Below are 24,837 nucleotides of genomic sequence, written 5' to 3'. Positions count from 1 at the left end.
TTCAAGCAAGATGAAAATATGTATCTGTAAAGATATTAACTTTATATTTGAATTAAAAATTGTATTTGTTTTGGTCAACTGTTAGTTGATTTTTCTTATTTATTTTTCAGATCCAGATTGGTTTGCTTGTTTCTCCATATTTGTTGATCGAAAAATTCTAAATAATTCAGTAAAATGCATTTTAGTGTGCTTGATATGCCATATAAATTTTAGAAAGAAATTCAAAATAATTAATTAACTAGGGTTTTTGAAAGATTAAGGGGTATTTTTGGTACTGATTTGATCAGTGGGTGTTTTATTAGAATTTTAAGAACAGACAACCCAAAAAAGTAAACTAATTACATTTGATTTCTTGGTTTTATCTAAGAAAACAAGCATCATTTAATTTTCTGCATTTCTAAAGGTTGGGTTTGTGCGTGCTCAGAGGAAGAGAGAAATGAAGGGAGAGATTTCTGATATAAATGTCGTGTGGGAGAGGGGCGGTACGATCGAGAGAGGTATGTATCTGATAAGGAGTTGGAGTAGGTCCGATGCCCATTAAACCTACTTTGGTTCGATGGGTGTTGTGATCATCCAATAGCATCAAGATTCATGTGCTCAGTATTAAATCCGTGCGAGTCTTTATCAATTTTTGTGCGCACAGATCTTAATGCTTATCGTACTGTGATAGAGCCCATCAAACCTAAAAGTAGGTCCAATGGACATTGGACCTACTCCTATCTCGAGACAGCGAAGTTGCACGCACGAGAGGACGCTGCATGGGAAAGAGCAAGAGGAGGGAAACGCTATCCTCTGCGGAGGTTTTACCTGCGGTGCTGTGCGGTGGTTTTGATCTGGTCCGTTCATTTCGGATCGGACGGGCTGGATTAAGGGTTCACCAAATTTTGAGTTTTTTTAAAATTCGGGCAAGATCTGATCTGGTCTGTCCGATCCTAAACGAACGGACCAGATCAAAACCACCGCACAGCACCGCAGGTAAAACCTCCGCAGAGGATACGCTTCCCAAGAGGAGGAGGAGAGCTGAAAAATCTGGATTTTGGTGTTAACGGGTTTAAGAGTCCGATAAATGAAATTCGTTTTTGAAATATTCATTTAGGAATGATACTTTAGTCTGAGCAGTTCGATTAAAATTCTATGGTAGATCTTAGCATCGAAGTTAAAAGTAGGTCCGATGTTCATTGGACCAACACTGCTTCTGTGACCCTGATAGAGTACGTATCCTTTGAGATATCTCAACTTGTACGTGACCGACGTGTCCGGTACCTATTCGGAGGTGATGTAGGGGTCAGCATTATGTCTGTTTTGAGATTAGTGCATAATGTATTTGAAACGGTTCGGATTTTCCATAAAGTCACGCAAAGTTTGAGTTAACTCAGAGGATACGAATTCAATGTAGTGACGCCACTCTTATAAAGGAAACAAATATGTTGAAATCCTCGGAGATTTTAGAGACCTTGAAATTTTCAATTCAACTGTTTATATATTTTGAGATTTGTGCATAAAAAACTACTTGCTTTGAGATTCATGTATAAAAAAAAATTAAGACAGTTTGATTGAGAATTTTAGAATCTCTGAAATCTCCAAAGATTTCAGCAGAATTAGATCAGATGGTTAGATTGATACTGTTTAAAATCAGACAGCCAAGATGGTTAGATTGATACTGTTTAAAATCAGACAGTCAAGATGGTTAGATTGATACTGTTTAAAATCAGACAGCCAAGATGTATTAACTTCAAAAGATTCTCTTTCGAGTTAATGCAGAGGATATGTGTGTCTTATCTACGTGTCTTAGATTTCCAGAAGGCATGAGCCTAATGTCGCGATCTACGTACAACACTCGTATAATTCGGCTGTGCAAGAAAGGTGAAATTTGACAAGGCAATCGATTTTCTAGATATCATGGTTTTTAAAGGGTTTGATACTGATGTCGTGACCTATTGCACTCTTATTGGAGGACTTCAAAGGAGGGTGAAATTAACTAGGCATGGAATTTAATTTTGACTTGCGGAGGGATCCAATTACGAGTGCGCATCTTCTGAGATATCTCATATTTTGCGTGACCAACATGTCCCGTGCCTATTCGGGAGAGCGCTGGGGGCTAGTATTGTTTGTGCTTTGAGATTCGTGCATACATTTTTGAACGGTTGAGATTTTCCATAAAAACATGCAAAATATGAGATATCTTAATTTGTTTTTTAAATTGTTTACTATTCTTTTAAATTTTTTTTAAATCGCTGTTTTTCAATAGTTCAGAATTGTTTGAAAACAATAAAGTTGTACACATCTTGATAAATAATAAAAAATTCAAAAAAAAAAAAAAATTTAGTCTCCAAACACGTGTTCAGAATTGTTTGAAAACAATAAAGTTGTACACATCTTGATAAATAATAAAAAATTCAAAAAAAAAAAAAAATTTAGTCTCCAAACACGTGTTAATATAGAGATCATTTTAAATAATTTAGATCAACTATTTGAACTTTAAAACTAAAAATTAATTTATAAATTTATAATATCAAGAACCAAGATATGTCACTATTAATATTAATAGTGTAATTGAATTCCTTCTCTTTCGGCTTTACATGATTTATAAAGGCCTTGAGCCTGATATCTCCTGATGAAATGATGGAGCCGTGCAAGGGACGCCAAATGGAGAAAGCAATTTGTTGTTGGATAATTAAGGTTATTTGAGTTATTTGAGTTAATGTATGAAAATATTGTGAAAAAAGTTTAATTCAGAAATAGAGATTTCTTAAGAGCTGAACATAAATTAAGGTTTTGAACAAAAAAGACTAAATAAGAAATTCTTAATCTTTGCTAAAAGGGATGTATCAGAGGGCTAAGATTTAACAGGTGACACCCGTTGCAAATGCTACTTGCTTGCCGCTTTTAAAATCACATGGATCCTTCTAAAGAAAGGGCATAATTAAGTACATCACTACATCAGATGGCTAAGATTTACCAGTATAAAAGAAGACTAGATTAATCTGTCCCACAACGACAATTGTTGTAAATTTAAGATTTTTGTTACAATTGCTAATTATTCTATAATAATATACCTTACATTAATTTTTCCTATTCAAAATTAAGCATCGGTGGAATTAAATGAAGAGATTCAATGATTGACGACTTGTAAAAGTAAACAAAATGTTTTTATCTGTGGAATTCCAACTTTTAGTATGAGAAAGAGTCAAATTAAAAGCAAAGAAAATTGCTATCAGCAACAGAGAAAAGTAGGAACGTTTGATTAATGGCATTATGACAAAGACCAACCAATTCTTGTTAATCACAATAAAATACAAAAATGCATTTCATTTATCATGGCTCTCAATGCACTTGATTGCCTACTACATAAAGTTGAGTGCACACAAAAGAAGTTCAAAATTTATCATTTTTCTTTCATTAGCCATGACTTCTCCAAAACCTTACAGCTTGCTTCCCTTTCTCTTCTTCCTCTGTCTTAGCACATCAATCTCTTTTGCTTTTGATCACATCTCCTTCGACAACTCTCTCTCAGGAAACAAGACTATAAGTTCTCGAGGTGGGAAGTTTGTGCTCGGTTTCTTCCAGTTAGGTAACAAATCAATGTCTCCAAATTACTACCTTGGTATCTGGTTTAAGAAAGTGTCACAATTGACTCCTATTTGGATTGCAAACAGAAATGCACCAATCTCAGATCCTAACACTACTGAGCTAACAATTTTACCCACTGGAAATATGGCTCTTTTGGATCATAACAAGAACCATATTTGGTCTACAAATGTGACATCTCTAAGATCAAACTTTACAATTTGTACATTGTTAGATACTGGGAACCTTGTGTTAAAATATAGTTCCAATGAAACTGCCACATCCTTGTGGCAAAGCATGGATCACCCGACCAATACCTTGTTACCGGGTGCTAAATTTGGGAGAAGCAAAGCATTGGGCCAACAGAGATTAGTTTCATGGAAGAATTATGATGACCCTGCAGAAGGAATCTTCTCACTCGAGATAGACCCAAATGGCTCTAGTCAATATTTCCTATCATGGAACAGATCAAAACATTTCTGGACATCCGGAGAGTGGAACGGGAAAATATTTAGTAACACCCCAGAAATGTATTCAAGTTTCATAGCCAACTATGAGCATGCATATGTCTCTAATGAAAATGAGACCTATTTCAAATACTCAATGCATAATGACAGTTTAATTTTTAGGTTTGTGATAGATTTATCGGGACAAATAAAGAACCTAATATGGTTGGAGGAATCACAACAATGGATTTCTGTTTTGACTGAACCACAAGCGCAATGTGATGTCTATGCTCTGTGCGGTCCTTTTGGGAATTGTGATCAAACAAGTTGTAGTTGTGTGAAAGGTTTTAAAGAAGTAAATTCCATAGATTGGGAGCTTGGCAATCCAAGTGAAGGTTGCCAGAGGAACTCTCCTCTGCAATGTGGCCTGACAAATGGTTTGTCACCAAATAAAGAAAACGATCAATTCTTTGAAATAACATGCATAAGACTACCAGATAATCCACATATACTAAACAATGCTAGTGTAAAAGATTGTGAAAGATCATGCTTGGAAAATTGTTCTTGTAATGCATATGCATATAATAATCATAATTGCTTGATTTGGTATGGTAGTTTGCTTAATTTGTACCAACAAATAGATAGGTCCAGTGGAGACACATTATTTCTCCGTCTGTCAGCATCTGAGTTTAAAAGGCCAAGCCGCATGAAAAAGGAGATAATTTGGGTTATCTTAGGATGTCTCTTAGGTTTTTCATCTTGTGCGGTTGTTATTCTTTTGTTGGTCAGGAGGTACCAAAAGAGGAGGTTTGTTCTAGCTACCAGTGGATCAGAGAATGGCTCGGTTGCATTTAGATATGGTGATCTGCGAAGAATGACAAATAAATTTTCAAAAAGGCTTGGTGGGGGTAGCTTTGGTTCAGTGTTTAAGGGAACATTACCAAATACTTCTTCTATTGCAGTGAAAAGGCTGGAAGGGATCATCCAATTAGGGGAAAAACAATTTCGAAATGAAGTGAGCACAATTGGCATTGTTCAACATGTAAATCTAGTTCGTTTGAGGGGTTTTTGCTGCGAGGGAGACAAAAGGTACCTAGTTTATGATTACATGGAAAATGGATCACTAAATACGCAATTGTTCCGAGAAAATTCTACTCTTCTGAATTGGAATAGACGATACCAAATTGCACTCGGTACAGCACAGGGATTGGCATACCTTCATGATAGTTGTAGAGATTGCATAATACATTGTGATGTTAAGCCTGATAATATCTTGCTGGATGAATTTTTTGTTCCAAAGGTAGCCGATTTTGGTATGGCAAAACTTGTCGCGAGAGATTTCAGTAGGGTTTTGACTACTCTAAGAGGAACTATTGGATATCTCGCTCCAGAATGGATATCTGGTGTGCCAATTAGTGCAAAAACGGATGTTTATAGCTATGGCATGGTTCTTTTGGAACTAATATCAGGAAGAAGAAATTCAGAGCAACTAGAAGGAAAAACTATTGATTATTTCCCTCTGCTGGCAGCTGTAGAATTGAATAAAGGAAATATGCTCGATATACTTGATCCCAATTTGAATGGAAATGCTAATTTAGAAGAGGTTGAGCGAGTGTGCAGAATTGCTTGTTGGTGCATTCAAGACGAAGAACACAATCGTCCGACTATGCGTCAAGTGGTGCAAATTTTGGAGGGTGTTTCTGAAGTGAGCCTTCCACCAATAGCAAGATCGCTTCAAGCAGATTTGATAGAGGATTCGTCCTATGAGATCAGTAAAGGTGTCAAATTAACTTGTTTTGATTCTTAAATCTCCTTTGGTTAGTTATAAAAATATGGTAGAATCGTGAGTAATTTTGTGGAGTGGTACAAGCTCGTCTCTCTATGGAGAAGAGATGCATGTTTATTTCTCGAAATTAACATCTAAAGATGTTGGAGTACTTACTAGAACTCTTTAATATTTTATTTTTATAGCAATATGGCTATTCCTGAAATACTTTTATACCCATTTTTCTTTTATGTATTGAGGTGCTTGTAATATAATTGGCTTTTGGTTTGGTGTTTTCTGCTGTTATTATTTAGTAATTAATCAATGTTGTTGTAATTAGAGTGACTTTCAATTTGTTTTCTGTTTTAATTTTCTTTGTGGCCAGGTGAATTTAGTGATGCATTTATTAACCTTGAAAGGTTCATTTAAGAATATGTTATACATATATACATATATACATAATTATTTTTTATTTGGTTATTGGTTTCAAAAATCTGATAATAAATTTTTATTTGGTTAATAGAAATTACTTTTTTGAACTTTTGTAACTTTATATAACTGAAATGCATTAATCTTAAAATTAAATATTTTTTTTAGTGAAAAAGAAGTCTGGCCTTTATTTCTTTATTTGATTGATAGCTGTGTGGTGTTACAAATAAAATTTAAGTAATTATGAAAATAAATATTTTCATAAAAAATTATGAAGATAAATATGATAAATCAAATAAAAATGGTAAAAATATTGTAACATTCCTTCCTATTTCTTTCCTTTCCTCCTGATTTTTTATCTTATTTTTCTTTTATCTCGTGTGAGCCATGGACCATGGTGCAAAATATTTTGAAGTATTGTAAAAAAGGATAAGACATACAGGAGCTATCATCAAACAGGGTTTATATTATAATTTTACAGGGTACATAAGAAATTTTTCACTTTATTAGCTATAAAATAATTTGGGCCGAGAGACTAGACTATGTGATACAAGAGTTCGGGCAACCGAATCTCCCGCTCTTCCGATCCGTGAGCACAAAATTTTTGCCCCTAAAGTTACTGACTTGAATGTCAAATGAATTTGAGATGAGTTTTGAGAAAAAACTATATTCAATATTTAAATGAGGAGGGTTCAAAATGTCAAATGAATTTGAGATGAGTTTTGAGAAAAAATTATATTCAATATTTAAATGAGGAGGGTTCAAAATGTCAAATGAATTTGAGATGAGTTTTGAGAAAAAACTATATTCAATATTTAAATGAGGGTTCAAAATGTCAAATGAATTTGAGATGAGTTTTGAGAAAAAACTATATTCAATATTTAAATGAGGGTTCAAAATGTCAAATGAATTTGAGATGAGTTTTGAGAAAAAACTATATTCAATATTTAAATGAGGGTTCAAAATGTCAAATGAATTTGAGATGAGTTTTGAGAAAAAAAACTATATTCAATATTTAAATGAGGGTTCAAATGCACTCAAATGCATCCTATCATTTTTCTCCGTTTTCAAAGTCTGAATAGTCAATCCAAACCGTTAGATGCGATATATATATTAAGATGTGCTTGGAGACCAAATTTTACATTTTTTGAAATTTTTTTACTATTTATTAAGCCACTTTGATAATCGCTGATCCAATGGTCCAGAAAATGTAAAATCAACGATTTTCAGAGTGGCTTAATAAATAGTAAAAAAATTTCAAAAAATATAAAATTTGGTCTCCAAGTACATCTTAATATATAGATCGCAACTAACGGTTCGGATTAACTATTCAGACTTTGAAAAGAGAGAAAAATGATTTGAAAGTTAGAGTGCATTTGAACCCTCCTCTATTTAAATATTAAAATTCACTTCAGATCCACGTGTCAGTGACTTTGTAGATAAAAATTTCCTACTTACATGGACGCAGGTAATTTGATTCCTGGAGTTCAGATCTAAACTCAAAAATTGAGTTACTTTAGAGATCCGGAACCAGAAGCACATATTGTAAATAAGTTAATTGACTTTTATTTATTTTTAATTTTTTTGTATTTCTTAATAAATTTTTATATAATTTAGCAAAAAAAAACATTATGAAATTATAAAATTGATCATTTGTAATTTAAAAAATCTATATACTTGATCTCTATCCGGACCCCTTATTAATAATGATTTTACGGGGTGATATTTATTTCGTTCTTAGTGCGTCAAAGAACCATTCGACCATTGTTCTCACTTGACTGAAATCATAAACCTAAGGTAACTCAAAGTTTGACTTTAGATCTGAACCGTCCGATCTTCTTTGGCACGAATATTGATGGGGCCGTGAAATCCACCTCAAATTAGATCGGCTCAGATTTTGATTGGACGGTCCGGATCCAAAATCAAAATTTGAGTTACCTCAGAGAATCACTGGCTCTGGTCCCAAATTATCTTTTAGATAATAAGGTGAAAAGTTTCTTTAGTACCCCTGTAAAATTTCAATATTAGCCCCAAACCTCTGTTTGTTACAAGATAAATAAAACAGGAGACGGGGGAACGAAATAGGATTCTTTTAGACAAAATGTTACAATATTTTGTACAACTTTTATTTGGTTTATCTTAATTATCTTCATTATTACTTTAATTTTAAGATTAATAAAATGTAATTTTTATAAAGTTACAAGATGTTCAAAAAGTACTTTCTATTAACCTCATCCTTTTATTGAATATTTAACCAAATAAAAAAAATTATTTTGAAAAATTTCTCCCCTTTTTCTACTCTTCATCTGAATAAAATGTTAGATTACGTTTGGTTCGCCAAAAACAATTCAAAAATAATATTATTTGTGTTAATATATGAGAATATTGTGAAAAGAATACCAACACCTTCTCTAAATGTAATTAATTATTCCTATTATTAATTTATTAATTACATAAGAAATACAAGCATTAATTCAACGGTTACATTATTTTAACACCTATCATATCTCCAATTAAATTCATAATTTGCTAATTAATGACCTTATTAATTATTATTTACGAATTACAAACCAACACTACACCATCCATCTAGCATGTCGATCGAATTCATATCATCTAATGTAACTCAGTGTTTTGAATTTGAATCCGGTCCATTATATATTAGCACGAATCTTAAAGGAACTCCGTGCATTACCGGCTCGTCTCGGATTGGTCCAAATTCTGAACAGACTCTTAGCACGTCCCCGGGCCGAACCCGACAAGCTTCCTTGACACATCATAAACCACATTGAGCTTTCTTTGTTGCACATTCCCTATGATTGAAAAATCGCTCGGGTCGCTGTTTCCGGCGAACGCTAAGCAAACCTGAGAGATGGTGTTGACATAGAACACTCCGGCGGCATCGAGAGTCACTGTTGATCCCGAAAAAATGAATGAAATTACCGGAATTGTCACGCTAGAATACCCCGTGAAGTCGTAGCACGTGTCAAGTATGGATAGAGCTGGTGCAGTTTTGTACTGTGACATGGCTTGCCTAAAGGCGGTACGCAAAGCGGAGTAGGCATCTGATGGTAATCTCGTGATTACTGTACCGGAGTCGATTATGGTTCCGGCATTCGTGAAAACCGTTGAGGATACTGGTAGTTGTTTACCACCTACACTTAACCCGATCAGATTTAAATAGTAAAATGTCGGGGCATCTTCGTTTGTCAGTAATGGTGTGTACTTCACATTTGTTGGTACGGAGCCGGTACCGAAACTTAGGTAGCCTGTTGTGGTGGTGGTAGCAGGGAGGCAGTACGAGAAAACACCTCCATATTTCCCAACTGTTTGAGAGACAAAAGATGTTGAGTCACGGCCGAGACCGAGTAATCCGGCTGCCTTTCCGAAGAGCCCATCATTGTTCTCTCCGCACCCAAATCGAAAATTCTGTACCACATCACTTGCGGTAAGCGTAAGTGTATCTTGTGCGTAAAAACCAACCGTGTAAGAACCGTCCCCGTATTGCACGGCATAGAGGCAACTACTTCCAGAGCAACCCTGGGTGTCTAACTGGTCACAATAATTTGAACTGCACGAGATGTTGCGGTACGTAGAGGATTGTGTCGGGTCGAAAATCGGGTCTTGCTGAGAATAACAAGCGGATACGCACGGTTTGCACTGAATCCACGTAACGTCACTTCCCGTGTCAAAGATGACCGAGAAGTACTTTTTCGGGGTACCGAAACCGACTGATACGATGTAATTCCCGGTGCCAATCGATGCACCATAGTGTGCCGGGATCTCCAAGGAATTTAACGGGTTGTATGCCTTCTCTCTTTTGGAAGCTGTTGCGACACGGCGATGAATCGAGTCGACTCGGGATTGATCCTGCGCAAGGATTTGTTCATGAGTCGGGTTTTCGTCGAGGCCGAGAGGAGAGCACGGGCTGTACCGGTGAACAAGCTGCAGACTCAGATCATCCGGTCCTGATTCTTTGATGTCTGAAATTATAAATAATTTTTATTTAATATTGAGAGAAGATGTATGTATGTATGTATCTTGTTCATGATTCCAAAAATATCATACATTTTTTTATTGGGCATGGTAGTTACATATCTCTATCCAACAACTTGATTCGAATCCAAAATGTAAGCCAAGGAAACATGCAGCCGGTCTTTCATTTTCATGTTTATATATATATTTTTTAATTATTACTTTTTACCAAAGGATGATAATGGCTGGTAAATTTTTCATATTTTAGTTCTGTTCATATATTAGTAAATTCTACATTATATATGCTAGCTCTCCATTGATAAATAAACAGTTGACAGTTACATGCAAATTTTATAAATACTTGGATAGATTTCAAATAATAAATTTAAACCGGTAAAACTGTTCTACTTCACGAGTAATGTGTTTATATGTAAAATTTATAAATTTAGTATAAAATCAAGTGGTAAAAAAATAAAGATTCATACATTAATTTTAATTGCATTCATTTTTATTATTATTTTTCGACTATTTAATTTTGTACTAAATAAATTAGAAAATTTGTAAATTTTTTATATAAACACATCACTTGTAAAGTATATATGTTTTAATTATTTGAATACCTCATTTGAAATATATCTAATTAATTGTTAGATGCCATGAGAGAATCCAAATTTTGTACCTTGAGGAGAGGAGCAAGTGTTAGATGCCATGAGAGAATCCAAATTGATTGTGTGCATTGAACTTCTTGCAAGAGGTGCAAATGTTAGTAATAGAGAGAGAACAACAACCAATAAATTCCCATGACAAGCCATTAATTGATTTGAATTTCAAGTAGTTGGTTTGGAGAAGTACAAGTGTATATTTTGCCAAGTACATGGCTTGTCTTTATATAGATGCACCAATTACAACCCCACCCATAAAATAAGACAAATAAAATAAACTATAAATTTGTGGGGTCTTTGTAAGTTTTTGATTTGAAGATAAGTTATCTCTGGAGCTTATATAATTTATTTAGATGCTTTGTCTGTATTTTACCGCATGGTATATATATATATATAGTATGAAAGGGTCAGGATCAGAGTAACAGTATTTTGATTCCAAGTTGTAAATAATAAATTTTAATTTTAAAACATTGTATTTTAATTTTGTTTTCATATATAGAAAATAATTTCAATGGACATTAAAGTCATTATGAACATTACTTGTTGAATAATTTCATTAAAAGAAAATAATCTCATCCTGATATAATAATTGAAAACATATTTTTTTTTCTTTGGCTTTCAAATGAAATAAAAAAAGAAATACTTGATATCCCATCCTTGCACGTGACATTTTCGGATATATATTGATTATATATATATGCACAAAAAATAATATAAATAAAAAGGAGAACCAAACTAACACTCAAAATAACATATATAGTATTGAGGGGGCAAACTTTTGGGTCACTTGTATGATTGGTATACATTGAATTTTTTTTTTTTTTTGAACTTTAATTCACAAATGAAATTAATTCTAGTACTAGTTGATTTCAACATTTCAACATTCAATTTTACGAAATACATATCACAAGTAGTTAAAGTAACTCAAAATTTGAGTTTTGATCCGGACTGTCCGATCAAAATCCAAATTAATCATGTCTGATGTAAAATTCACAAGGTCTTTTTAATATTCGTGTAGATTCTGATCGTCAGCATAAAGTGGCACTAGCCTTGCAAGTATAAATTTTCCGAATTAATCCGGTCTGATGTAAAATTCACATGATCTCTTTAATATTCATGCAGATTCTGATTGTCAGCATAAAGTGGCACTAGCCTTACAAGTATAAATTTTCCGAATTAATCCGGTATGATGTAAAATTCACTTGATCTCTTTAATATTCGTGCAGAATCTGATCGGACGGTTAGCATAAAATTGCACTAGCCTTGCAAGTATGCATTTATGACATAATGGTGATGAAGAAAAATGAGTCTAGGAAGTAAGGTTGACAGAACCTTGCAAGTATCAATACATGTCCCACATCTTTGCTATCACCAACTCAAGAAAGCTATACGGCTATCCATTCATACATTAATTAATTATTCCTTCTATTTCCAAAAATGGTGATTTCTTGCATACATATATCCTGATCAGTGTTGTAAAAAACGTTTGTTTAAGCCGATTAATCGATCGATTAGTTATTGACGGTGACCAAACTGTCATGAATTTTTCAGACTAATCGACCGATTATTTTCAATTATGACCAATTATTTCTGATTATTCTCGATTAATCGCTTAGCGGTACCATGTCTGTCCGACGATCGCATACCGTTATTTACAACAATTATTATAATCAAAAGATTAAACTTATGCAGATAAGAACCTTGCAAAACTAATTATTTTTTCTAGTATTCTGGGTAATTTTGTGGATATTTAATTAAAATTGTAAATTTATTTTGATCATTATATGATGCGTATTTATTTTCCAAATTTACAAATCATTTTATCAATAACCAATAATCAATTATTAATCACAAAATTAACAATTTTTTTGTTAATGCTAGAGTATTTACAGTCTAATCTAACTGGATAAAGTCATAGAGTATTTATAGACGATCAGAAAGAAAGAAGAATCAAAAGAAATGATGAAGCGGATCTTCCAAACGCACGATGTAATGCCATGTGGCGCTGACTCAGCGAACAGATCGAGGTCTCTTCGCTTCTTCCTCATCTCCAGTCCGTTCCACACGAGTCCCCTCCATTACTGACTATGCGGGTCCCTTCGGTCAGCGGAACTAATTTTAATTAAAATCCTGACCGTGGGTACTTCTGTTCTGAGCCTCTGACTGCCCAGCCCGTCTCTCCTTCTTCCTCGCGATTTCGAAACGGGTCAGGATTCAATTCGGACTCAGCGGTTCGCTACTTATCTGACGGGCCCACTGGTCAGTTGATTTAGCGCCTTACGGCTCTGGGTTCTTATAAAAAATGGTGGGACCCGATTGCAGCCTCCGTCTCCTATAACTTCTCCTGCCCGAGCATACTGACCCCCATGCCCGTGACCCTTTCTCTTTCCTTCTCATTCTTTCCTCCAGCGTCCCTCCCCCAAATCGACAAAATCTGTGTGGATCTCGATGAAAATTAAAAACATGCTTTTACATTTAAGACTCAATGAACATACAATTAATGTCACATTACTGTAGAATGAAAATAGTTTAATAATTCAACAAATACAATTCAAGTAAAAGATAGACATCATATAAATTGTTCTTACATTATCAAAATTTATAACAGAATGAACACTTAAATACATCCCACACATTTACATACATAGTGTCACTAACTTGAAGTCCAGAAACTTAAATGCATCCCCTATAAATAAGATATAATTTTTTTATGAAATACAAAATAAAAGTAAAATGAAAGATGCATATATTTTTTTTTTTTTTTTTTTTACATCCAGTCAGGATCAGGGCTTGTGGTTGGCTCATCCTGTACCTGATTCACTGTAATGCAAGAGGCACATTAATTCGTTGTTATGATTTATATTGTGATTGAAACAAATGATTTATAAACTTACTATAAAGCTCATGAAAATGTTGTAATTTTAATAATATATTATCTTTAGTCTTGTTGGGAAATTAAGTAACTTTAACATCGAAATAAACATAAATTTACCAGAATGCCGTCTCTTCTTGATGTATCAAAAAATTTGCTACTAACTTGAAGATTTTAGTGTCACTAACTTGTGAAGTCCATGAGGCTGAATCCATCCCAGCCCATAATCTATCAAAAATTTAAAACTCATCAGAATCTAACTCAATGTGTGATTTCTTGTATAACCCAACAAAGGCTTAAAACAGTTTCATTTAATTCATGTAGCCGCATAGTGTTCTTTCAATTCTCTACCAAAGTTTATTGTACGAGTTCATAGGAACTCAAAAAGTGAGAACTAGAGGAGAAATTTACTTGTTATAAAATAGAAAAACACAGCAGATAATATAATTTAAAAAAAAAATGTGTTTAAAGGGTTTTGAAAAAGCCCTAACAAGAACATATACACATTAAATTGTATATATTGTCATGAAAAGTTTTGCTTATCTCAACAAGTATTTATGGGACAATGTATGTGTATGATTATTCATTTATTACTATTAATCCAATTTCATTTAAAAGTAATTTTTTTACAAAATACAATTTTACGATTTTTTTCATTATGTCTGATTTAGAAATAAATCGACGGTAGAAGGGGCTCAAGATGGAAATTCTAAAGGACTGGTTGGAGCAAATGAAAGAAAAATCCTAGAAATTCTGATAGAGAGCTCTAAAGATTTTTTTTTCATTAAGGATAGATCTAGCAGCATCGCTGCTGCTAACTTGTAATAAGAAATGCTTTAATCTAATACAATAAAAAATAAAGAAAGAAATAAAAATATCTAATACAATAAAAAATAATAAAATAAAAACTTACTAGTAAGTGGATCGGCGAAGTTCAGGGGATTCACGGCAAATTTCACAGGGAAACTTGAACAAACCCTAGCCATGATACATCTGAACTGTGTCTCAATAGACAGTTTCCAGGTACTTTTATAGTCTATGAGATAGGCAATTTCTATTCAAAAAACAATGTGGGACTAAAGAAATGATAACGTAACCAGACCGGTAATTTTCTAGATCTAAAAGCATTCTTACACTTGGTTCATACTAAATCAATCATAGACTACACATAATTAATTCATAAGCATCAAGAATTCAAATAGTCAAAAGTTTTTAGACCTAATACAAATCAAAATTGGTTTGGACTCGAGCATGGTCAAGACAATGCCAGTTGATCTAGACATCACTGCTCAGCAAAGTTCATGTCTTATTGGGTATCATTTACAATTTAGATGCACATGGAAATATATAACACTTCATCAATTATTATTTTTGTGTTATTAGTAATTATTTTGTACTCTAATTTTAGAAATCCTCACCAATCATTTATATATTATTAATGTTGACAGTTTGAAGCTAAAAGTGTTTACATCTTTCCTTCTCCACTCGTTTTGTTAACTACAATGATTATTTTTGTTCAAAGATGAAAACATAATTCATGATAAATCAAAGCTAATTTTGATCCACCATCTTAAATTCCAATTTAAAACGCAAGATTCCAAAACTTGTAATTCATAGTTTATCCCTACAAGTGTACTCTAATTATGTAATAAAAGATGCATAATTGTCATGTCCAATCGATTAATAGTGATATTATTTAACCATTGATCACTTTTAGTGAACACTTTCAAAACCAAAATTGTCAAGTTATTATAGAGCACCAATTCCTGACTGAAATTGTTGAATGCCCATAACTAGTTTTGTGTGGATACTTTTCACTAGAAAATATATATAATGCATAATTGGCTTCAATTCAACCAAACTTAACGTCAATTAAACTAAAAGTAAAACTAAGAAGCATATATACCACTTACCTTGCAGAAGGTGGATTCAATTTTGAACATAAGATTTGGATCCTCTGGTTGAACTGGTACTGCATGTATAAACCCAGATTAAAATACCAGTGGTGTGGATTGGATTAGAGGGATTACAAGCAGTTTTGTGAAATATGACTTATCAAATCATAATAGAAAATTATGATTTTTTTTGTGAAAAGGACAACAATGCCCTTGAACTTGTATTGTATTGATAATTAACAAACGGTTAAGGTTTTGAACTAAAACCTGTTACAAAACATGTTAACTGGACTCTTGAGCCACCAATTTTTTTTTTTTTTTTGCAGAAAAGTAAAACAGAAAGAAAACCATAACATATATAAAAATTGAACTAAGAAACCAAAAAAAAAAAAATAGCAAATATAAGAACCCATATGAGTCATAACTGCCAAAGCAAAATTGCAACAATATTTTTTTCTAATCGGAACCAAAGGAGAATCCGCTCAGCTTGCACTTTATTCTACCAGCACTACTAGTTCTTTATTCTGATCTCTGAAAATCCTCGCGCACTACTACCTCCAAAAGACAAATTGTGCTATCAGTATTATTTCTCTAGTTCTTCTTTGCCCCTGTGCATTCATTATTAATTCGCTCACATTGTTCTAAAATTGGTGAAGCATTCCTTGCGGTATTGAAAACCTGTTTAAAACCATCGAGTAGAAGCATTTTACCATTTGACATTTTGAGAACAAATACACCACTGATTCCTCTACTTGTTTACACATCACACATCTATAGTAAGTGCAATATGTTTACTCATATTTTACTGACAAGAATGATTGAAATGGTAAAAAGGGAACCTGAAATATGTTTACTCATATTTTACTGACAAGAATGGGCTGATTTGAGCATTTCAAAGGAATCTAGAAGAGAAAATCATGTGGTGTATTTACCTTGTATTGGGGTTCAACCTAAAGAACCTGTTGTTTTCAAGTACTGTATGTGAGAATGGGAATCAAATACGCTTAACTGCATAAATGAAGATAAAATGAGGTCAATTTAGGCTCAAATTAAGGACAAATCAAGCATAGTTGAGGTTACCCTTCTCAAAAGTTCACGCCACTATGCAACACAACACTAGTACAGACCGTACCTGCTACTAGATAACTGGCATCAAACTGGTACCAATCATAAATTTAACATTTCTATTTTTCATGTGTTAGCAAGAAAAAACTTATACAATACCATTTTACGAATGGTTCAACCTAAAGAATTATTTTCTTCAAAAGAAAGAAAAGACAAGTTATCAAGTTGTTAAGCACTTTTGTGTAGCTTGACAGTTCTTATAAAATATTATCAACTTTACTTCTGTTCTATAAGATAAAAGCTGATATGATATGATTTTGTAGTTCTTATCTAAAATGGAGAAGTACCTCTGTTCAAATTTCTAGAAAGGTGTCTTTCTTGGAAGCCCGCTTGCAAAAACTTCAACGAGATACAATGCAGTTTGAAGCTTGTTCACGGTATCAAGTGCATCATGGATCATTAATTTCTATAAATATCAAACAAAGGTCAATCCTTTAAACATACTAATAGGAGTTGACCTGGGCGGAGGGAGAGAGGAATAGGAAATCCAGGGGGAGGTAGAGTCGGGCTGGGCGGAGGAGAAGGTATTGAGACGAGAGAGAAGAGGTTCTTACGTTGATGAAAAGAGAGATAGGGAGAGCTGATCAGTGGTCACGCGGCAGGCACCGTTTTTTATATAGATTAGAAGATCAAAGCTGCTGGATTAAAAGGATTGTTCAGATTTCTGTTCATTGTACAAGTTAGGGAACTTGGGAGGATACGGATCCTCTATAAGCATGGTATGAGTCACAATATTGGGTTTGTACCCTTTAGAAATCATTTCATGCATCAACTCCTTTGCCGTTGTAACTTCACCTTTCTTACATAACCCATCAATAAGAGTGGTATAAGTCATGACATTGGGCTCGCACCCTTTGGAAATCATTTCATGCATCAACTCCTTTGCCATTGTAGCTTCACCTTTCTTACATAACCCATCTATAAGAGTATTGTAAGTCACGACATCAGGATCGCACCCTTTGGAAATCATTTTATGCATCAACTCCTTTGCCGTTGTAACTTCACCTTTCTTACATAACCCATCTATAAGAGTGGTATAAGTCACGACATCGGGCTTGCACCCTTTGGAAATCATTTCATGCATCAACTCCATTGCCGTTGTAACTTCACCTTTCTTACATAACCCATCTATAAGAGTGGTATAAGTCACGACATCGGGCTTGCACCCTTTGGAAATCATTTCATGCATCAACTCCTTTGCCGTTGTAACTTCACCTTTCTTACATAACCCATCTATAAGAGTGGTATAAGTTACGACATTGGGCTCGTACCCTCTTGAAATCATTTCATGCATCAACTCCATTGCCGTTGTAACTTCACCTTTCTTACATAACCCATCTATAAGAGTGTTGTACGTCACGACATCAGGCTCGCACCCTTTGGCAATCATTTCATTCATCAACTCCTTTGCTGTTGTAACTTCACCTTTCTTACATAACCCATCTATAAGAGTGGTATAAGTCACGACATCGGGCTTGCACCCTTTGGAAATCATATCATGCATCAACTCCTTTGCCGTTGTAACTTCACCTTTCTTACAAAACCCATCTATAAGAGTGGTATAAGTCACGACATTGGGCTCGTACCCTCTTGAAATCATTTCATGCATCAACTCCATTGCCGTTGTAACTTCACCTTTCTTACATAACCCATCTATAAGAGTGTTGTAAGTCACGACATTGGGCTTGTACCCTTTGGAAATCATGTCATGCATCAACTCCTCTGCCTTTGTAATTTCACCATTTTTGCACAAACCATATATAAGAGTGCTGTAAGTCACGACATCGGGCTCACACCCTTTGGAAATCATGTCATGCATCAACTCCTTTGCCATGGTAACTTCACCTTTCTTACATAACCCATCTAGAAGAGTGTTGTAAGTCACGACATCGGGCTCGCACCCTCCGAAAATCATGTCTTGTATCAACTCCTTTGCCTTCGTAATTTCACGTTTTTTGCACAAACCATCTATAAGAGTGTTGTAAGTCACGACATTGGGCTCGCACCCTCTGAAAATCATGTCTTGTACCAACTCCTTTGCCTTCGTAATTTCACCTTTCTTACATAACCCATCTATAAGAGTGGTATAAGTCACGACATCGGGCTTGCACCCTTTGGAAATCATTTCATGGATCAACTCCTTTGCCGTTGTAACTTCACCTTTCTTACATAACCCATCTATAAGAGTGGTATAAGTTACAACATTGGGCTCGTACCCTCTTGAAATCATTTCATGCATCAACTCCATTGCCGTTGTAACTTCACCTTTCTTACATAACCCATCTATAAGAGTGTTGTAAGTCACGACGTCGGGCTCGCACCCTTCGGAAATCATGTCATGCATCAACTCAATTGCCTTCGTAATTTCACCTTTCTTACACAAACCATCTATAAGAGTATTGTAAGTCACGACATTGGGCTTGTACCCTTTTGAAATCATTTCATGCATCAAATCCTCTACTTTGGTAACTTCACCTTTCTTACATAACCCATCTATAAGAGTGGTATAAGTCACGACATCGGGCTTGCACCCTTTGGAAATCATTTCATGCATCAACTCCTTTGCCGTTGTAACTTCACCTTTCTTACATAACCCATCTATAAGAGTGGTATAAGTTACGACATTGGGCTCGTACCCTCTTGAAATCATTTCATGCATCAACTCCATTGCCGTTGTAACTTCACCTTTCTTACATAACCCATCTATAAGAGTGCTGTAAGTCACGACATTAGGCTCGCATTCTTTGGAGATCATTTCATGCATCAACACCTTTGCCATTGTAATTTCACCTTTCTTGCACAACCCATTAATCAACGAGTTGTATGTATTAGTATTAGGTATAACCCCAGCAGGACACATCTGTCTATACAAACCAAATGCTTTAGCGAGTTGACCTGCTTTACAAAGCTCATCAATAACAATGTTGTACGTGATAACACAAGCTTTACACACACCGCCATGTTTAACCATCCTAAAAAATAACAGAAGGGAAAAACCAATGTTGCCCTTAAAGCAAAGTCCCTTGATAAGAATGTTATACGATATCACATTAGGTATACATCCCAACTTAGGCATTTTGTAAAGAAGAATGGCTACCGCCTCACTAGTCCTATTCTCATAACAAAGGCCCTTGATTATTGGACTGAACATCACAGCCGTAGGTTTGTGACCCTCTTTGAGAAGCCTTCCAAGAAAACAAAAGGCTAGGTCGAGACGATTCGTTTGGGTACAATAATTAATCATAAGACCATAGGTATAATTATTAGGACTGATTCCATCAGTTCGGATTATAAGGTCGAAGAAGTAATAAATAGCAGGGTCAGAATTGCGAACCAAGGTAGCCAGGAGGTCATTGAAGGGATAGATTGAGGTGGGAGGATTCTGAGAAGCTAATAGAGAGTGATAATGCTCAAGGATCTCTTTGTAATGCGAATTAGTTGCAGAGGGTGGTTTTGGTTTTGATTTGTTGCTGATTCGGTGGGGTTGAAATCTGGAATTGGGGATGGCATAGCAGCAAAGAGAGAGGTCACGACGAGGAGAAATTGAAGGTGAAAGAGAACAGAAAGGGGTGAGAGACAGCACGGGCACCGACATCATCTTCTTCTTCTTTTTTAGGTTTGGGCGTTTCTGTCTTTCTTTCTTTCTTCCAAGTGAGAAGTGAGATAAGGAAGCGAGGAAGAGATCGGAATCGGATGAGCAACGATAAGATATTGAGATAAGTCACATCATCTTCTTTTTCATTTATGGGCCGATTTTTCTGGCCCATAGGTTTCTAGCAGAGGCCTACAACCTGACCCAGAATAATTGCTAAAAATGATTGGAGAGTAAATTTTTTATTTTTTGAAAATTTTGACTATCTTTTAAGATAAGTAGAAAAACACTGTTTTTAGAAAATTGTGACCATCTAGAAACAATATATGATTTTGTAAATATCTTGAAAAAAATGTCAAATTTTTTCTTAATTTTCTTAATAGCGCAAGTAATGATGACAATTTAACTGTAATTTAAAATAATATGTATAATAGGCGTATTGTATTCTTGACTTTTGAAAATAACCGTATCGTTATATCTATATTGTATTCGATACAGTATCCGTATCTGTATCCATACAACATGGCATAAGTGGTACCTACAAAATGAGTCATAAAAAATAAATATTTTGGAGCTCACAAAACATATTTAACATAAGATCGGATTCTAACAATTTCAGAAATATTATGAAAACAAAATAGAGTTAGGCTGGGGTGCTATGGATAGCATAGAGGCCTCTATGCTACGGCTCAATATTCGAGTTTTCAAAATCCAAACGGTCGATCCGAACCGTTCATCTTATTCTCCATATTAATATCTGCTTGAAGACCAAATTTTACATTTTTCTGAATTGTTTTACTATTTATTAAGTATTTTACAAAATTGTTGATCCAACGGTGGCTGTACAAAACAGTAAAACCGTTGGATTAGCGATTTTCAAAGTGGCTTAATAAATAGTAAAACAATTCAGAAAATTATAAAATTTGGTCTCCAAGCAGATATTAATATGGAGAATAAGATGAACGGTTCGGATCGACCGTTTGGATTTGGAAAACTTGAATATTGAGCCGTAGCACGGGAGGCCACTATGCTATCCATAGCACCCCAGCCTAACTCAACAAAATATTAACTCACTTGGATACTCGATCGTAATATATATATAAGATATGACTTATGAGCGTTCAAATGTGAAAATAAAATAAAAAATATAGATAAAAAGTTTTTATATTGGAAAGACGTAAGGTGGGGCCCATTCGAGCACTGCCTTTATTTATGTTTCCATATTTGTTTGGTTTTCCATTTTGCCCTCGAGCACGGGAAATAAATGTGCTGTTATTCTAAGGCCCTGTTCAACGGACGGAGGAGAAAAGAAATGAAAATGAGATTGTAAAATTTTTGAACTGATTTTTACGGTTTATGTGGGAAAAAATAAATTCAGTCCGAGTGAATTTTTTTTTCTCACATGAACAGTAAAATATTTACTGTGACTGAACAGTACCTAAATGAAACCGTTCAAAATTTTTCATTCACGAATTTCGATGAAGATCAACGGTTATTGTTATTCCTTCCTTCAGTATAACAACAGATATATTTTAAGAATTTTGATGAAGATCAACAGTTTTTTTTTTTTTCAACATAAGAAAAGTTACTTCATTGAGGAATTTCATCAAACAAGTTGTGGGCAATGCAATTATCAAACAAGCTGTGGGCCCACTTACCAGAATAATCAACGCCAGTCCGCCCCCCACTGTTTATCTGTTCTCCAGATATGCTATTAGTTGTTATTTATTAATAAACAGATCATAATGCATATAATTTTTTTTCATATAAAAAATGAAATAAAGAAACTTTTTCCTAAAACTTGAAAAATATTCTTCCATCTATGACATACTCTTAAATATAAATCACGAGGAAGTCAAACATATCTCCGTTTCAATTGTGGTGTTGTGTTTTGTAATCATAACTTGTGTAAAAATGAATGCAATTAGTGAATATTTATTTTATTGTATGATTGGTCATTTGGGATTTCATCCTTGCTTGAATGACATCAATGTTGTTGTAGTTGTAACAAGTAATATTGTTGTGATGTTTTAATCTTGTAACAAATAATGTTAGAGTACAGACATTCATAATTGCTAACCTCTACATTAGTGTACAGGTACAGTTGATCAGGAGCAGAAAACAAAAATTGCAACTGAACAGTGTTATTTACATACCATATACTGGTATTGTTCACAAGTATAATTCTTTTTATGAATGTTTCAGCATAATGTGCAAATCTTTGTTTATAGTAAGTTTATTTATATATTTATATACATGTGCAAATCTTTGTTCTAATCAAATCTGTGTTTTTTGTTCTGGTCAACTTTTAGTTGACTTCAACTTTATTTTTCCAGATCTAGATTAGTTTATTTATTTCTCTTAATCTGTTCCTTGTAAAAATCTGCAAAATGAAAAATAATTGAATCTAATTTTGTTCTTATGTTATATGAATATCAAGATGAGAATCAGAAGTAATAGAACATTATGATTTCCTTTTGTGAAAAGGACAACAATGCCCTTGAACTTGTATTTTATTGATGATTAACAAACGGTTAAGGTTTTGAATTAAAACCTGTTACAAAACATGTTAACTGGACTCTTAAGCCACCAAAAAAAAAAAAATTCTGCAGAAAAGTAAAACAGAAAGAAACCAAAACATAAGAATTGAACTAAGAAAGAAACAAAAAAAATGCAAATATAAGAACCCAAATGAATCATAACAGCCAAAGCAAAAGTGAAACCACTTTTTTTTTTTTCTAATTGGAACTAGAGGTGAACACGCTCAGCTTGCACTTCTTTTACCAGCACTACTAGTTTATTCTGATCTCTGAAAACCCTCATGCACTACTACCTCCAAAAGAAAAATTGTGCTATCAATTATATTATTTCTCTAGTTCTTCTTTGCCCCTGTGCACTCCTTACGGTATTGAAAACCTGTTTAATACCATTGAGTAGAAGCATTTTACCGTTTGACATTTTGAGAACAAATAATACACCACTGATTCCTCTTCTTGTTTACACATCACACATCTATAGTAAGTGCAATGACTTAGTAGTGGAATGATTGAAATGGTAAAAAGGGAACCTGAAATATGTTTACTCATATTTTACTGACAAGAATGTCCTGATTTGAGCATTTTAAAAGAATCTAGAAGAGATAATCATGTGGTGAATTTACCTTGTTTTGGGGTTCAACCGGACCTGTTGTTTTCAAGTAGTGTATGTGAGAATGAGAATCAAATACACTTAACTGCATAAATGAAGCTAAAATGAGGTCAATTTAGGCTCAAATTAAGGACAAATCAAGCATAGTTGAGGTTACAGTTCACGCCAGTATGCAACACAACACTGGTACAGACCATGCCTGCTACCAGAAAACTGACATTGAACTGGTAGCAATCTCAAATTTACTATTTATATTTTTCATGTGTTAGCAAGAAAAAACTTAAACAATACCATATTACGAATGGTTTAATTTGTGAAGTATTTTCTTCAAAAGAAAGAAAAGACAAGTTATCAAGTTGTTAAGCACTTTTGTGTAGCTTGACAGTTCTTATAAAATATTATCAACTTTACTTTTGTTCTATAAGATAAATGATGGTATGATATGATTTTGTAGTTCTTATCCAAAATGGAAAAGTACCTCTGCTCAAATTTCTGGAAAGGTGTATTTCTTGCAAGCCCACTTGCAAAAACTTGAGCGAGATACAATGCAGCTTGAAGCTTGTTCACGGGATCAAGTGTATCATGGATCATTAATATCTATAAATATCAAACAAAGGTCAATCCTTTAAACATACTGATAGGAGTCGACCTGGGCAGAGGGAGAGAGGAATAGGAAATCCAGGGCGAGGCTGAGTCGAGCTGGGCAGAGGAGAAGGTATTGAGAAGAGAGAGAAGAGGTTCTTACATTTACAAAAAGAGAGATGGAGAGAGCTGGTCAGCGGTCACTGTTTTTTATATAGATTAGAAGATCAAAGCTGCTGGATTAAAACGACAGTTCAGCTTTCTACCCATTGTACCAGTTAGGGTACTGAAATCATGTCATGCATCAACTCCTTTGCCTTCGTAATTTCACCTTTTTTGCACAAACCATCTAGAAGAGTGTTGTAAGTAACGACATTGGGCTTGCATCCTTTGGAAATCATGTCATGCATGAACTCCTTTGCCTTTGTAATTTCACCTTTTTTGCACAAACCATCTAGAAGAGTGTTGTAAGTCAGGACATCGGGCTCACACCCTCCGAAAATCATGTCTTGCATCAACTCCTTTGCTTTCGTAATTTCACCTAATTTGCACAAACCATCTATAAGAGTGTTGTAAGTCACGACATTGGGCTTGCACCCTTTGGAAATCAATAACAATGGTGTACGTGATAACAGAAGGTTTACACTCACCGCCATGTTTAACCATCCTAAATAATAATTGAAGGGAAAAACCAATGTTGCCCTTGGAGCAAAGCCCCTTGATAAGAATGTTATACGATATCGCATTAGGTATGCATCCCAACTTAGGCATTTTGTAAAG

The 24,837-nt window shown here is 34.3% G+C and overlaps 2 protein-coding genes and 1 pseudogene across 9 annotated transcripts; 1 reads left to right on the top strand and 2 right to left on the bottom strand.

The window, feature by feature from the left end:
- The first annotated feature begins 3,354 nt into the window (after positions 1–3,354).
- On the top strand, positions 3,355–6,072 carry LOC144549666 (G-type lectin S-receptor-like serine/threonine-protein kinase At2g19130 pseudogene; annotated as a pseudogene). The gene has a single exon (XR_013509754.1). The product of XR_013509754.1 is annotated as a G-type lectin S-receptor-like serine/threonine-protein kinase At2g19130 pseudogene (transcript).
- A 2,551-nt stretch (positions 6,073–8,623) lies between these two features.
- On the bottom strand, positions 8,624–11,042 carry LOC144549686 (aspartyl protease family protein At5g10770-like). Its single transcript, XM_078298459.1, has 2 exons — positions 10,862–11,042; positions 8,624–10,190 (listed from the first exon to the last, which is right to left on the bottom strand). The coding sequence occupies exons 1-2, from the start codon at positions 10,992–10,994 to the stop codon at positions 8,941–8,943; spliced, it is 1,383 nt and encodes a 460-aa protein (XP_078154585.1). The 5' UTR covers positions 10,995–11,042; the 3' UTR covers positions 8,624–8,940.
- A 2,358-nt stretch (positions 11,043–13,400) lies between these two features.
- On the bottom strand, positions 13,401–24,339 carry LOC144549446 (uncharacterized). Of its 7 annotated transcripts, none has more exons than XM_078298185.1 (4): positions 17,024–20,393; positions 16,544–16,743; positions 13,837–16,289; positions 13,401–13,664 (listed from the first exon to the last, which is right to left on the bottom strand). In XM_078298185.1, exon 1 carries the CDS (start codon positions 20,332–20,334, stop codon positions 17,380–17,382), a length of 2,955 nt encoding a protein of 984 aa, XP_078154311.1. In that variant the 5' UTR covers positions 20,335–20,393; the 3' UTR covers positions 13,401–13,664; positions 13,837–16,289; positions 16,544–16,743; positions 17,024–17,379. The 7 variants fall into 7 exon arrangements, 6 of the variants coding, with proteins under 6 accessions (XP_078154311.1, XP_078154310.1, XP_078154308.1 ...); XM_078298184.1 differs by having other exon boundaries at positions 16,544–16,619; XM_078298182.1 differs by lacking the exon at positions 16,544–16,743 and having other exon boundaries at positions 13,401–13,530; positions 13,616–13,664; positions 13,837–16,382.
- Positions 24,340–24,837: the final 498 nt, after the last annotated feature.

Source organism: Carex rostrata, chromosome 35 (genome assembly GCF_964058835.1).
Source record: "Carex rostrata chromosome 35, lpCarRost1.2, whole genome shotgun sequence".
NCBI lineage: Eukaryota > Viridiplantae > Streptophyta > Magnoliopsida > Poales > Cyperaceae > Carex > Carex rostrata.
The sequence above is the reverse complement of the archived record's forward strand: the minus strand, read 5'-3'. Positions and strand labels throughout refer to the sequence as shown.